The 14,791-nt window shown below is 35.3% G+C and overlaps 1 protein-coding gene and 1 long non-coding RNA gene across 3 annotated transcripts; both read left to right on the top strand.

Moving 5' to 3' along the window:
* Positions 1-2,256: 2,256 nt before the first annotated feature.
* Positions 2,257-14,658, top strand: LOC137835038 (uncharacterized). 2 transcript variants are annotated; one of them, XM_068643339.1, is made up of 3 exons: positions 2,257-2,567; positions 12,761-12,913; positions 14,399-14,658. In XM_068643339.1, the coding sequence occupies exons 1-3, from the start codon at positions 2,351-2,353 to the stop codon at positions 14,413-14,415; spliced, it is 387 nt and encodes a 128-aa protein (XP_068499440.1). In that variant the 5' UTR covers positions 2,257-2,350; the 3' UTR covers positions 14,416-14,658. The 2 variants fall into 2 exon arrangements, with proteins under 2 accessions (XP_068499440.1, XP_068499439.1); XM_068643338.1 differs by having other exon boundaries at positions 12,761-12,925.
* On the top strand, positions 4,975-5,575 carry LOC137835040 (uncharacterized). Its single transcript, XR_011085001.1, has 2 exons — positions 4,975-5,113; positions 5,300-5,575. It is a non-coding gene; the product is annotated as an uncharacterized lncRNA (long non-coding RNA).
* Positions 14,659-14,791: the final 133 nt, after the last annotated feature.

The following is a 14,791-nucleotide window of genomic DNA, read 5'->3' as shown; positions in this document are numbered from 1 at the left end:
GATTATCTTATATTGATTATAAGCATAGGACATGTGACACAATCTTAATTTCTTCTAAAAATTAAGTTTAACATGTTAATTTCTTCTAAAAATTAAGTTTAACATGTGTGTGTTGTATGTATTTATGTTCTTATAGGCAATAATTATATTAAATTTGTCGTAATTAAGGTGGGTTACCTTTAAAGCAGGTGATTCCTTTTAGAAAAATCACTTTCAACATTAATATATTAATCGACATTGAAAGGTGATTGTGTCAGTTTCAACAACGATTGTAATCATAATCAATGATGAAAGAAATTTCCAATTTTGGTAATTAAATTGGTATTGAAAGTTCATACTTCAACTACACATTCATTAACATTTGTTATAGAACTGATGTTGAAAGACTCAATAAGCTAATGTTAAATTAAATAAATTTTATATATTAATGCAAATTTTAGATAAATGATTTAATCTGAACATGTAAAACCCAAAAACAACTTAAAACTCAATTCCGAACAAATTTAATTCTTACTTCAAATCCAAAAATTCACACAATAATCAATTATAACATATGTACAACATTTTAAAAAAAAATCTATCTTTTAAAAGCTTCCCAACTCAATAGAGGGAAAACTATGAAACTTCAACCTATAAATCAACACCTCTACTTGTTTTGGTAACTAGAAAATTATATTCCTCAAGTGATTCAGATATATGTGTTCCTACAAGGGAGATGGGACCTAAAGAACTATTGAAGTCTTCTTCTCCTTCCTTCGGTCGGTCAGGTTGTTGGGTGATGAACTGAGATTCTCCTCGTCCTCCTGCTTTCCCTTCGGCACTCGGTCTCGGGTGAACACCGGATGGTGGGGGTACCTGCAAAGGCACTCCGACGCTCAAGTCAGTAAAGCGGGTGGTCACCTCTCAGGTAGGTGAACAGTAATAAATGACATACCTTACTCATTGGGATGCGTGCTATTTATATTATTCTAATGGACATACCTTATTGGGCCTGTTTATCGAGGTGGATACAACTTAGAGTTGTATTACCTAATTCTTTAATGATGGATTAATTTTACTGACCTTGGTTTGAGCGTCAACGGTAATCATGGTTGGCCGTCGGCCAAGTTCTCCTGGTATGAGTCGGTCATCGGCCAGATTTCTCTGGTCTCGGTCATCTCGGCTAGGTCTTTTGAGGTCTCAGCCAGGTGGGTCGTCGGCCTCGTCCATACCGGTACAATATGAAAGGTCATGTGCTCTAACCATTGTCACCTCATCTATTATCCTTCTCCCCTCAAATATTGTTGTGTGCCCTAACCATTGTCATGCTAGAACTTTGGAGACTTATAAACGAATGCCACACAAATATCTTTTTTTTCTCTTCTCATTTGTTCACTTTCATGCCTTAGCTCTAGTCTACCATTATCTAGTTTGGCTTTCATTTCGTTCGCATTTGTTTCCTTTCGTATCCAAGCACAAACAAAGATACTTGCTCAACTCAAAAGCTTATTAAAACACATTAATGTGTGCATTGTAAGAAGAGGAGTACTCAAATGTTTATGTATTTTGAGGAGTCAAAGAAATGTAGGACAATATTATGGTTACATATAAAGATTTCATTGATGTAATGAGGAATAAACTTAGTCTACTTACCCAACCATATGAACTTCTCAATATGAAAGTGAAGAAAAATTTACAAAGTATATTCAGAAGATTTCAAACCATATTAAATAATTTTGTTCACTCATCATACATTAAGATAAATATGATCACATTGATAAAATTTTACACAGTCTAGTCAAACAATAGAGAAATAAAATCCTTAAAAATGTCCAAGAAATTGATATCGTGTCTCTAAAAGAATTTATTAATATTCTCAAAGTATACAAGTTAAATCTCCAATAAGATGAAATTTTAAAATAAAAAAATGCAAAACAAGTATACTTCTTAAAAAAACTTTAAAATTGAAAAATGCAAAACAAGTATACTTCTTAAAAAAAAACTTTAAAGTTAAAATAATTATCTCGCTTAAGAAAGCAAACTTGTGAGTAAATAAAACAAAATAAAATAGAAAAGATGATAAAACCTAGATAGTTATAAGAATAACTACCAAATATGTATAAATGATCAAATTATTAAAAAATTGTATGTGTCCTACAAACTAATTCAAAGTAATTTAAAGATTTTATATAAATAAATAAATAAGTGAATTTTTTATTTGTGTAAGTTTAGAAATGTTGGTTTACTCCAAAACCTTATTTATTTATTTTCTCTATAAACAATGCAGGAAGACATGGAAAGTGGTTGAGGGCATGATACGAGCGACTCTTCACATTCCTCCCTCTCTGTCACGCCATCACATCTCTTCACAATGGAAGCCCAGGAAAACGACAGCCTCGTCGTCGAGACGGAGCCTTCCACTTCCCACGCTCCCGGCGCCGACGATTCCCTCCGGCAGAGCTCCGACGTGTTGGCCAGAGGCTTGTCGTCCATGCTCTCTGCGGTGATTACCGATTTCGATTGCAGAGCTCACCAAACTCTCCGAAGCCAGGACCACCTCTCTTCCGTCCTCGATCGTCTCACCGGAGGTTTCTCTCTCTGTTTCTTCATTTTTTTTAACGACATTGTGCCAGGTTTTCCACTGTCATTTGTTTTTGAGAAAGATTCAATTTACAAGCAGTTATCGCAAGTAGTTTTTTTTTTTTTCATTTTCCTTTTTGTTGTTATAGATATCTGTTGAATTGGTTGAAAATTGGAGTTAGTTAGATGGTTGGTAATAGTTAGTTGAATATAAGGCTATAAGGCTCTTGTGTACCAATAGTTTCTTAGCCTTGTCCCTTAAGCACGTAGTCAAAGGTTTGGTACCTAGTATGTACATTTGAAATATATTTGTTATTCAAAGTGGTCAACCTCTAAAAGGGATCTCAGTATTTCGAGGGATTAGTCCTTCCTCAGCATCTTGCTCGAGGATACACTGGTTCACCCAAACAAAAATATAAGGCTCTTATGTGTAATTGTAGTTTTCTTCTTCTTTTCCATTCATAATACTTTTCTTAATTTTTTTACTGTCTTTGGACGGTTAACGTTAGTAGTGTATGAGAGTGAGATATGTTATGCCTTTTGGAAATTGAACAAACATTGCTTGTGGTTGTGGGCATAGGCCTAGAGCATGTTTGGTAACAGGTTCTTTTTGGTTCGGACCGACCAAAAAAATAAGCTAATCTAATCCAAACATTAACTCAGCTTACTTGGTGAATTGAGGTCCGTGTCAAATTGTGTGTATTGTGAGTGAGCTGATCAAGTAAATTGCTCAGGCGGAGAAATTCTTTATGTGTTCTACTTATAACATATGAAGTGGTAACTGTAGTACTAAACTGTAACATTATTGTGTTCAACTTACTAGTGTCCCAAAGAAGCTCATTGTACAGATGGAACTAATACCGGAATACGCACTTTTGTGGATATACGACAAATACAAGTGAGGTTTTGCTCATTGTTAATACTGAATAGCAGCACATAGCAATCATCCTCACAAACACTATAATGAATAGCAGCACATAGAAACCATCCTCGCATGCATTATAATGAGATAGTGGATAACAGGATCCCAATATTGATACAAGGTAAATAATTTATACCACACATATATTAATGCTCAAAACTAAGAGACGACAAAGTCAAAGATATCTATATTTAATAATCAAAATTGGCAGTCTTAAGCTAAACACATAAGTCAATCATAACAAAATTCAAGAAATCAAGTGTGAGCTTCTGAGCAAATGCTACTATGATTGCTTCGGGTGAAATTGAAATTTAAAAAAAAAACAGTAATTTAGCACCAAACACAGATAGAACTGAGGGGGTGATCAGTAGACTAAGTAGTACTAAGGAGGAGGACACAAGAAAAAATAAACAGGGTTAAGTGACAGAACAGAATCAGGGAAGGGCAAGAACATTAAGACTTTCGTGAGATGAAAGCAATAAAGGAAGTGCAAGCAATTGACGAAACAGAGTATGTGCAAAACAGAAAAGTGGGTAAGCCTAGCTGTGCTGAAAAATTCTTGACTTGAAATTAGGGATGTAAAAAGTGGAACCAAACAGTTTTTGAACTTCCAAACCAGACAAAAAATAGTTAAAAATTTATCAAACCAAAACTGTAAAACGAACAACTTTTATTGTGGTTTAGATTGGTTTTTGCACCTACTGTTAAAACTAAACTAAACCAAACCACACTAACAATATGCTTATATTTATTGTAGCATTATGTAATGGTATTTTGAAATTTTTAATGATAGTATGTGATTCCATGTGGGTTGGAGAATGACATTGACAATATATGACTAATTGACCAGGAATTATTCATTATATACTTATTTTTTATAATAGGTTTTGGGAATCTCACATCATATAGAGATATGATTAAATTATAATATATAAAGAAGGTGTAAACCTCACCTTATTAAATTGATTTTGAAAAGTTAAATTAAGCTTAAAGTCCACTTTTAAATAATAGGTTTGTGTTAGTAAGAATTGTTAGTATACACTTGTTTTCCTTTTTTGTTAGTGTACAGTTGACCATCTGTTTGCTTGTATGTCAGTGTATGCCTTTATGGTCATGAGACATGTCTCACTCTTTATGTTCAGGAGACTCAGACTTTAGTATCACCATCACTGATTTACAATCACGCCTCCTATGGATGTGGTCGTGGAGGCTCTCATAAAGGAACTTCTTCTCGTGCTGGTGCTACTGCTTCTGGTAGAGGTCGTGGTGGTGGCAAGTTTGCGAGTTTATAGTGTCAAATTTGTCTTAAGTTTGGTCATACAGCCAAATTTTTGTCATTTTAGGTCTGATGTTTCATATCAACCTCATGAGTCACTGTGTTTTATTGATCCGGCCACACGACAAGATATTCCTTATTCGGCTGGCTCTTATAAGACATCAAATACATGGATAAATCCTAACAATAAGTCTGGACATAACACTGAACCTAGCGCAATGCTAATAAAGTCTAATACATCCTGGATACCAGATTCTGGAGCAAGTTTGCATGTTATTGGCGACGTGAATCTCAGAAAATAAAGCAACTTCAACATTTTGATGGTCCTGACCAGATTTTCACAGGCAACGGTGCAGGTTTGAGTATTTTTGGTGCTGGTGTCTCTTTGTTTGACTCACCTTATGATTTACATAATATTCTAAAACTAAACAATTTGTTACATTGTCCTTCTATCACCTAAAATCTGTTAAGTGTTAGTCAATTTGCCAAAGGTAATTCTGTTTTCTGAGTTTCATCCTGACAGGTGTCTTGTTAAATCTCAGGGGACAAATAAAGCTCTTCTTCAAGGGGTTGTTGGTGTTGATGGACTTTATTCATTCAATAATCTCCAGTTTCACCCTCAATTGCAGTCATCTCAGTTATCGTCATCTTCCAAGTGTTTCACTCATAAGTCTAGTCTAAATAATCTGTGTACTGTAAATAACAGTATTCATATGTTGCACAATAGACTTGATCATCCAAATAGTCATATTATGCAAATTGTATTGAAACATTGCAAAATTTCTTTGTCCAATAAAGTTGATTCTTATTTTTGTTCATCCTATTGCGTTGGTAAATCAAACAAGTTGTCATCTCATGCCTCAAAATCTGTTTACTCTCCCTTAAAACTTGTGTTTACTAATCTTTAGGGACCTGCACATTTTACCTCTTATGCAGGGTACAAATATTATGTTTCATTTGTTGATGCTTGTTCTAGATATACTTGGATATTTCCAATAAAATCCAAGAGTGACACGTTTGTTTTTTCAGAATTTTAAACAGCTAGTTGAGTTACAGCTTGGTTTCAAAGTTAAAAACATTCAGTCTGATTGGGGTGGAGAATATAGACCTTTTACGAGTCTCTTAACTTGTTGCAGTATAAATCATAGACTTGTTTGTCCTCATACACATCATCAAAATGATGTTTTTGAGAGGAAACAAAAACATATTGTTGACGTGGGTCTTACCTTGCTGCACAAAGCTTGTCTTCCATTACAATTTTGGGATTATGCCTTTACTACAGCTATATATCTTATTAATAGACTTCCTACAGCTTGTTTAAATTTTGCTATTCCTTATTCTATTCTTTTTAATAAGGATCCAGACTTTGCTTTTCTCAAAATTTTTGGATGCGCTTGTTTTCCTCTTTTAAAACCTTATCATTCTCATAAACTTGATTTTAAATCTGAGGAGTGTATTTTTCTGGGATATTCTCAAATATACAAGTGTCTATCATCCAGTGGAAGACTTTACATTTCAAAGGATGTTTGATTTAATGAACATGATATTCCTTATTCGTCTTTTTCCTTATACTCCCAATACTATTAAAGATCTCAATGAGTATTTTAATTTAAATCTCATTCTTATACCACCTTCAATGTCTAACACTACTTCATTTGCTTATGTGCCTGTTAATTCCACGGAACAGTCCTCTTCATCTGAGTCTATGTCCAATACTTCACCTTTAGTAACTACTGAACTTGTTAATTCCACCGAACAGTCCTCTTTGTCTAAGTCTATGTCTAATACTGCACCTTTCGTAACTGCTAAACTTGTTAATTCCACAGAAGAGTCCTCTTTGTCTGAGTTTGTGTCTAATATTGCACCTGTCGTAGCTACTGAACTTGTACATAATACAACACCTACTGTTAATACTCATCCTATGCAAACTAGGTCCAAATCTGGTATTGTGAGTCCTCTCCGTCTGAGTCTGTCTAATACTGCACATTTTATAACTACTGATCTTGTACATAATACAACACCTCCTGTTAATACTCACCTTATGCAAACTAGGTCCAAATCTGATACTGCTCAACACAGAATTCACCCTTCAATACTTCTTCCTCATTTGGAACCAACAAGTGTTAAGCAAGCTCTTAAAGATGCTAATTTGTTAGCTGCAATGCAGCAGGAGTATGATGCTCTCATGCAGCAAAATACATGGGATTTAGTTACATTACCCTCTAATAGACAAGCTGTTGGATGTAAATGGGTTTCTCGAGTCAAGGAAAATGTAGATGGCTCCATTAATAAATATAAAGCACAATTGGTGGCAAAAGGATGGATTTCATCAAGTCCATGGTTTTGATTTTCATGAGACTTTTTCTCCAGTAGTGAAACTTTTTACAATCCGAATTATTCTTACTCTTGTTGTCTCTTATGGATGGAAACTGTTTCAGCTTGTTGTTAATAAATAATGCTTTTTTAAATGGATTTCTTGAAGGAACGATTTATATGACTCAACCACCTGGTTTTGAAGCAAATGATAAGTCTCTTGTTTGTAAGCTTAATAAAGTTTTCTATGGGCTAAAACAAGCACCAAAGCAATGGTTTGATCGATTGTAAACTACTCGTTGTCAACTTGGGTTTCTGAGCAGTGCTTGTGACTCCTTTCTTTTTGTTTACATAAAACAGTTGCAGGTTTTATATTTTTTGGTCTATGTAGATTACTTATAATAATTGGTAAGTTGCCTATTCCTATTCAATAGATTACAGAAAAGCTTCATGCAACTTTATCCTTGAAACAACTTGGTCAGCTTGATTTTCTTGGTCTTGAAGTTAAGTATTTATCTAATAATATATTCTCCTGAAACAAACCAAATATATTCGAGACTTACTTCTTAAAAAACATATGGCTCAAGCTCATTCAATTTCTTCTCCTATGGTTTCTAGTTGCAAACTTTCCAAGCTTGGTGTTGATTTGTTTTCTAATCCAACTTTGTATCACTCACTGGTGGGTGCTTTGTAGTATGTGACAATAACTAGACCAGAAATAAGCTTTGCTATGAACAAAGTTTGTCAATTCATGGCTAAACCTCTTGATTCTCACTGGGTGGCGGTGAAATGCATATTACAGTGTCTTAAAGGAGTTTTGTCTCCTGGATTACATTTTCAACCTGCATCTCTTGATCATTCGTTATCGGTAAAAGCATGGTTATCAAACTCACGAGTCAACAAGTTGACTCGTCCGAGTTTACATGTCCACATACCCTTACCGAGTTAACTCGGTAGTAGACTCAATTTTTGAGTAAACTCGGCAGACTCGGAGTGAACTCGATGAACCTGATCAAACTCGTGAGTCTGCTCCGAGTTGGCGAGTTCAACTGGGTTTTCGTTTTAACCCAAAACAGTGTCTTTAGGGTTCACGTTTCGTTTTGGTTTCACGTTTTGGTGGTATTGTGTCTTCTCTGGAGTGCGAAGGTTGTGTGTCTTCTCTGAACAAGTGCGGCAGTGGTGGCGATTGTGCATAGGAGGTTGCGCGGTGGCGGCGGTTCATGCGGTCGTGCGATTGCAGTGGTTGCGGGTGGCAGGTCGACGGTGGTGTCGTTCATCATATAAGATTATTGAGATGAGTGGTGCTTGAACTAGGGTTGCATTATTCTGTGGTGTGATTTAGGGTATTAGCTACACTAAATTGGGTTTTTTATTGGGCTGCACTGAATTGGGTTTTTTAATTGGGCTACACTAAATTGGGTTAGGCTTCTTCTTCCTGCATCCTTACGTTTTTCTTCCTGCAACCCCACAATTTTATAAATCTTGAAACTGGCCTTGGCCTTTTATTTGAAAAAGGGCATCGTGGTGGAGTTTGTTTGGCACTGTTCATCTTCTTCCTTCATCTCAGGCGCAGGTGGAGGGTCATTTTAGCTGTGCGAAGCAAGGTGGAGGAGTGGGTTGTGTTGTCGGCTTTTAGAGGTAAGAATTAAGTTTTTTTAGGAGTATGAAGTTTCTGTGGTTACCAGAAATCAGGATCTGGGAGTGTGCTACGGATTCATCAATCTGGAAGTGAATCATTTTGTTTTCTGGATGAGGGGGTGTTCCGAAAGCAAATTTTTCATAAATTGTTGATTTCTGGATTGCTAAATGCGAAAGCCTAATTTCAGTTACGGGTTGGTGGATCCGAAATGATTTTTTTGAATTATGGATTTTTGGATCTGGAATGCATATTTTGAATTACGGATTGGTGGATCTAGAATGATTTTTTTGAATTATGGATTGTTGGATCCGAAATGAATTGTTTGACTAATGGATTCATGGATCTGGAAGATTTACTAATTCCACAATCCCGAGATTTCTACGAATTCAATAATTCGGAGTGCGAAAAACCAAATACGGATTCTCTATTCCGTGAAACTATCGGACTGCGTTGTCTGGAATACTACATTTGAATTGTGGAAACGACAATCTGAAAAAATAACAGAACTACAGATACGAAAACCAAAAAATTTACTTACCTTCTTCTCTGAACAGTGAACCCCCAAGAGAAACCACCCAACCACCACCAAATTGTCGAGACACCACCCACCACCACCAACCGAAACGCCTTCTTGTGCAAAGAGAAAATGGAGTAGTGTTGCCGTCGTTCAAAGAGAGTCTGCGAGTCTGTCTGTGCAATCTGTGGTGAAAGGAAGAAGAAAGAATAGTGTAGGTCTTATGTGCATTTTAGGGTTTTTAGAAAATAATAGGGACAATTTTGTCTTTGCCTAACATTGTGGGGGTGCAGGAAGAAAAACGTAAGTGTGCAGGAAGAAATTGCCATTGGGTTTTTTTATTTAATAAAGGTGCAAATTTTTTTTGTTTGCAGTGTTTTTTTTTTAATTGGGAAAACTTGGTGCTAATATTTTTGAAATATTTTTTTCATGTGAAGTAAACTTTTACGAGTCAAGTCTACAAGTCGAGTTTTGGAGTCAAGTCTACGAGTCGAGTCTACGATTCGAGTCTATGTAGACTCTCAAGTTTGACAACTTCGGTTAAAATCATTTTGTGATGTTGATTGGGCATCAGATGTTGATGATAGACGTTCTACTTCAGGAGTAGCCTTTTTTCTTGGTCCTGATTTAATATCTTGGTGGTCTTGCAAACAAGATATTGCTTGTTCTAGTACTAAGGCAAAAATAGAAGTTTGGCTAAAACCTCTATTGAACTTTCACGGATTTCTCCTCTGCTTACAGAACTGCAAATTCCCTACACTACTCCAGTAATTTTATGTGACAAACAAAGTGGTGTAGCCATTGCTCATAATCCAGTTTTTCATAATCATACTAAACACATGGAGATTGATATTTTTTTTGTGTGAAAGAAGGTTCTGGCCAAGCAACTTTGTATATATCATATTCCTGCTCTTGATCAGTGGGCAGATGGTCTAACAAAGCTGCTATCTAAAGCTCGATTTACGTTTCTTTGAAGCATACTTAATGTTAGTAAGAATTGTTAGTGTACAGCTGACCATCTGTTTGCTTGTATGTTAGTGTACAACTGTCCAGCTGTTTTATTGAATGTTAATGTCCAGCTGTCTAGAATTGTTAGTGTAGAGTTGTCCCTTGTAATATTCATATTAGCTAACAGTGCTAGGCAGTAACACAGCTGCTGTGCAAACACTAACATTCATTTCATTGATTGTTGAACAATTAATAAAATTTCTCTCGTTCAGATTCTCTAAGAGTTTGTAATACAATTATTATCATATGTTGTCTTTTACTACTCTATTACTTATGGCTATGTAAATAAAATGTTCAAGGGTTAATCATAATTCAAATAGTTATCATATTCTACTCTAATTTGTTAGTTGTTATGTTGAAGATCTAAAGTCAATTTGAACCCCAAAATATCAGTTTGTTTTAGTTTGTATTCAAAACTGCCTTCAAATCAAACCATATTGAATCCTATATATTGTTATGGTTGGTTCAAATCATTTTTTGTCTAAAAACCAAACCATGAACAACCCTACTAAAAACAATCCAGCAAGAACTTGGCGGTTTGTGTCAAAACAGGTGAGAGAGCAATTCATGCAGCATGAATAAAGCTTTGAACAAGGTTTCTGAATCCCATCATTGGCACACAGTGAAATAATGCAATTTTGTCATCAGTTTCAGCTGTGACAGACAGCTACTACTGAAAATTGCTCCACTATTTTAATCCTGTAGTGACCCAAGGCTGCTCCATGTTGCCACTATAGTGCACTATTGACTACTACTTTGCTATACAGTCAAGAGAGAGAACAGTTGATCCCACAATTTTGCATGTTGTTCTTAGGTTTGTCTCTCCAGAAGAGTTGGAAATAACTTAAACCTGAGTCTTGAGTAAGGAAAGTAGGCATCTTTAGTACTTGGTCATAACTTTCAGCCACAATCTTTCTAAAAGCTTTATATTTTGGAAACTTGGAAAAACCATGTAGAGAAGAAGTATTGTTTGTTATTGTGTTTGTTGGAGATCCCACATCAACTTGGAATAAGGCCGAATTATAATATATAAATGGGGTATAATCCTCACCTTACAAGCCGGTTTTGTTTAGTTAGGCAGAGACACTAATATTTCCTTAAAAAAAAACAGGAAACATAAAATGTTGTATCGAACTTGTGACAGACAAATTTGAGAAATTAGTTTAGACTTCACAGGTCAAATTCAAATTCTGCAGAAATCTGGTGTCAATAAGTTATGAACTGATATAGAACCTATCCAGTGATCACAGAAGATTTTGATATCAGAAATATCACTCAGGTGTTGCTTAACCTAAGGAATGACAGTGTCAAGTACTCAAGTATAAGGGTGTCAAGTTTCATCATAATAATACAATAATAAGCTCTTGAAGTTCCCACCAATACTGTCACCTTTTCCAGGTAAATATGCCTTATATAAGCTTTTACATTCAGTCTTCAGGAAGACCCTGGCTTTAACACGTGAATCTTCTCCCATATTAATGCCACCTTTGCAGCTCAATGTGCAATTCATGAAGATGCATTGTCTAGTGTACTGGAGGTGCACGGGATTTTGATTTCTGTGGTTAAGTTTTAGTCCATCGCACAGTATCTAAAGTTGCACAGCAGTTCTAGTCTCAGTTTTTTTTTGTAGATTTGCAAACTTAATGCTAATTTTAGGCATTGGCTTGCTGTAGTTGCTGTTGGAAGAAGGATTTATTTTATGGTGCTGCTAGATAAAATTATTGGACACTCTTGATTAATGTTTGCATTACGATTCTGTTATTAATTTGGTATGATGCATATACTGAAATAAGCAAGTTAAGCCGGAAAGTTATATGCTCCTGATGGGCAAATTGTTTCCAGCTTTTTCTTTCTTAAATTACTATTTGCAACGGACAATTCTGGTATTAAATATATTTTTTAAGTTGGAATAAGTTATGCCAGCGAAGTATGTGGTCCATATATGGGCAAACTTCTGTAAAGGGTTGATTTCACAGGCCTCCCGGTGGGGAATGTTTTACTCAGAAAAGTTAATATTAATTTGAATTAATGCCTTGGTTTAAACATTTTATTTTAAAACTCTAGAGCAGACTTCATTCCATCTCAGTGAAAGCATCTATATGGTATAATGCAACACATTTTGTGAAAGATGCTTTGCTTATCCTCCAAAAAGCCTGTTGTTTTACTATGAAGTATGGAAAACAGAGCCACAAAGTTAGATGTGCATAAAGCCAATTAGATATTCCACTGACTATAGAAAATAAAATAAACTACACTCCTCCCAAGACAACCAACCTATGTACTTATCTGCATGATGACAAAATTCTAGTTCTCTGGTAGTCTCCATGTTGTCTTCGTTAGCATGTCAAACTTGTGGCTATGGTATACCAGTTTTTCCTTTGCTAACATGCTATTATTTCAGTTCAGTACTTCAGTTATTCTTAGTCTTAATGCTCAAATAAAGAATCTCCTATTACTTTAAGATGTATTAATTTCTTATTACTCTAGGTGTCCAGTTTGCTGACCTGAAATTCATCTTTTCTTTGGCAGAACTTGATCAGTTGCTTGAAGATGCACCTTTGCCATTCATAATGCAGCATGCTGCCAAGATTTCTAGTGTTAGGAAAAGAGTTTCATCCCTGAATTCACTTCTAAAGTCCATACAAGGGCGGATTGATAATATAGATCGCATGATATCTATTGGTACTACTCATGGTATAGATATATCTCCAAAGACTATTTTATGGTTGTTTTCTAATAATTAGTAACTGAGTATTGGATTTTTTGCCTTTTGGGGGTATCCCCCCTTATATATGATCTCCCTTTAGTCAGTTTACAGTTTTATTTCACCCTGCAATGTTTATATAAAATTTACACTTATAAACTTTCTGACCATTTCTTGTCAACAATCTATATCGGAAAGGTTCCGGCTGAATTTACCAGTCACTGTTACACATTTCATCATGACAAAATCTAAAATTGAAGCATGTGAGCTGATTGAACCTATTATAATTTTCTTCTTTACTTTTAACAGTGGACAAGTGACTCTGGTCAAATGATTTTAAATATGTGCTGTTATATGGCAGGAATTTTATTTTGCTTTATTTAATCTCCTTATTATTTTGATTGATATAATTATCATTTGCTTTTATCATCTCAACTAGCTTGTGCCTCTGTGCTTGTGTTAAGTTGTCGGAGAATAACATGTCCAGGTTTACTAGCTTGACAACCGTCAGTGTAGACTTGTCAGCTATACTGGAACCTTGGGTACAAAATTGTTCCTCTATCAAATGAATTAGTAAAAGTTCCCTTCCAATTAAAACCATGAAAAACTAATACTTATATTTGAAGTTGATAATTCTTGTCTTTCATCACTTTCATGCTAACAAGTTATAAGTTGAACTACATCAGTTGCATCATTGTGTACGACTTGAGGATTCCTCTTCTTAGCCTAGCACATAGCTGTGACCTGCTTTCCTCTTAGTTGGAGAAAGCTTCCTGACAACTTTTTCATTACTTTAGAATCGAGTTTTATCCTTTAGGCTTTAAGAGGAACTGTTGAACCCACACACACTTGCCATGAGAGAACTGGGATCAATCACTCTAGCTGGCATATTCCAGATCAATCATGGAGTCATTGTGATGGTTATCTTATTGGGTAGACCAGAAGCATCACGGCTGCTCTGGCCTGATAAGGAAAGTGGTCAGTATCCACCGTATGCTTAAATCTGCTTCTAGGGCCACTGAAGATTTTGACAACCCTATTAGTTATGATGTCTACTGTATGATTCTGACAAGAACCAAAAGACTTGAGGAACTATCCCTGCAAAAAAAAAAATGCTAGGCACCTTGAGCTGATTAGGATTGACTACTGGACAAATGATCAGAAGTCCTAGCATCTGACAATCTGAATTAGAATATTGATAACTTGCCGAAGTGAACGCCATGCCTTTGTAGTTGACAGGAAGGTCGAACTTGCATTTTGCATAAGATATTTCGTAACAAGCAGACAAGATAGTGATTCTTTTTTAATTACAGTGGCTAGTAGCTGGATAAATAGTTTTGTATGATGAATGACCTGTATTCCATTAGTTAGAATTGATTTAATTAATAATATGCATACTTTCAACCTTCTATTGTATTCCATCATATTCTTGGTACCAACTTATTTTGTGTGCAATTTTGCAGAGAAAAACAACCACTGAAGTGCTAGGTGAAATGTCGTCAGAATAAGCACCTCATGTACTACTTATGTAATACACCCTTAAATTGAATTCTTCTTTTCAAGCACATACCAGCTTAGTGGCAGTTAAGGAGTAAGGACTTCAGAATAGGAATACAGTTACAAGCTGTATTTAGGTTACCTTTTATTAATTATCATTTCGTGTTCAAAGTCTCAAGTAAAAATCCATCTCATTCATTAAGGAATTCTTATTTTAAACTGAAAACGTGTCTTAGATGATAATTTTAGATTATTAACAAATATAAGAATTTGAATATTCTATTACCTTCGATAGTATTTACAAGTAGTCATTTCCTGCATTTAGGAAATGGAAAAAAAATGAGAAAAACAGGAAGCGC

The sequence above is a fragment of the Phaseolus vulgaris genome, chromosome 5 (assembly GCF_000499845.2).
Source record: "Phaseolus vulgaris cultivar G19833 chromosome 5, P. vulgaris v2.0, whole genome shotgun sequence".
Classification (NCBI taxonomy): Eukaryota; Viridiplantae; Streptophyta; class Magnoliopsida; order Fabales; family Fabaceae; genus Phaseolus; species Phaseolus vulgaris.
This window is presented reverse-complemented; position numbering and strand designations above follow the sequence as displayed.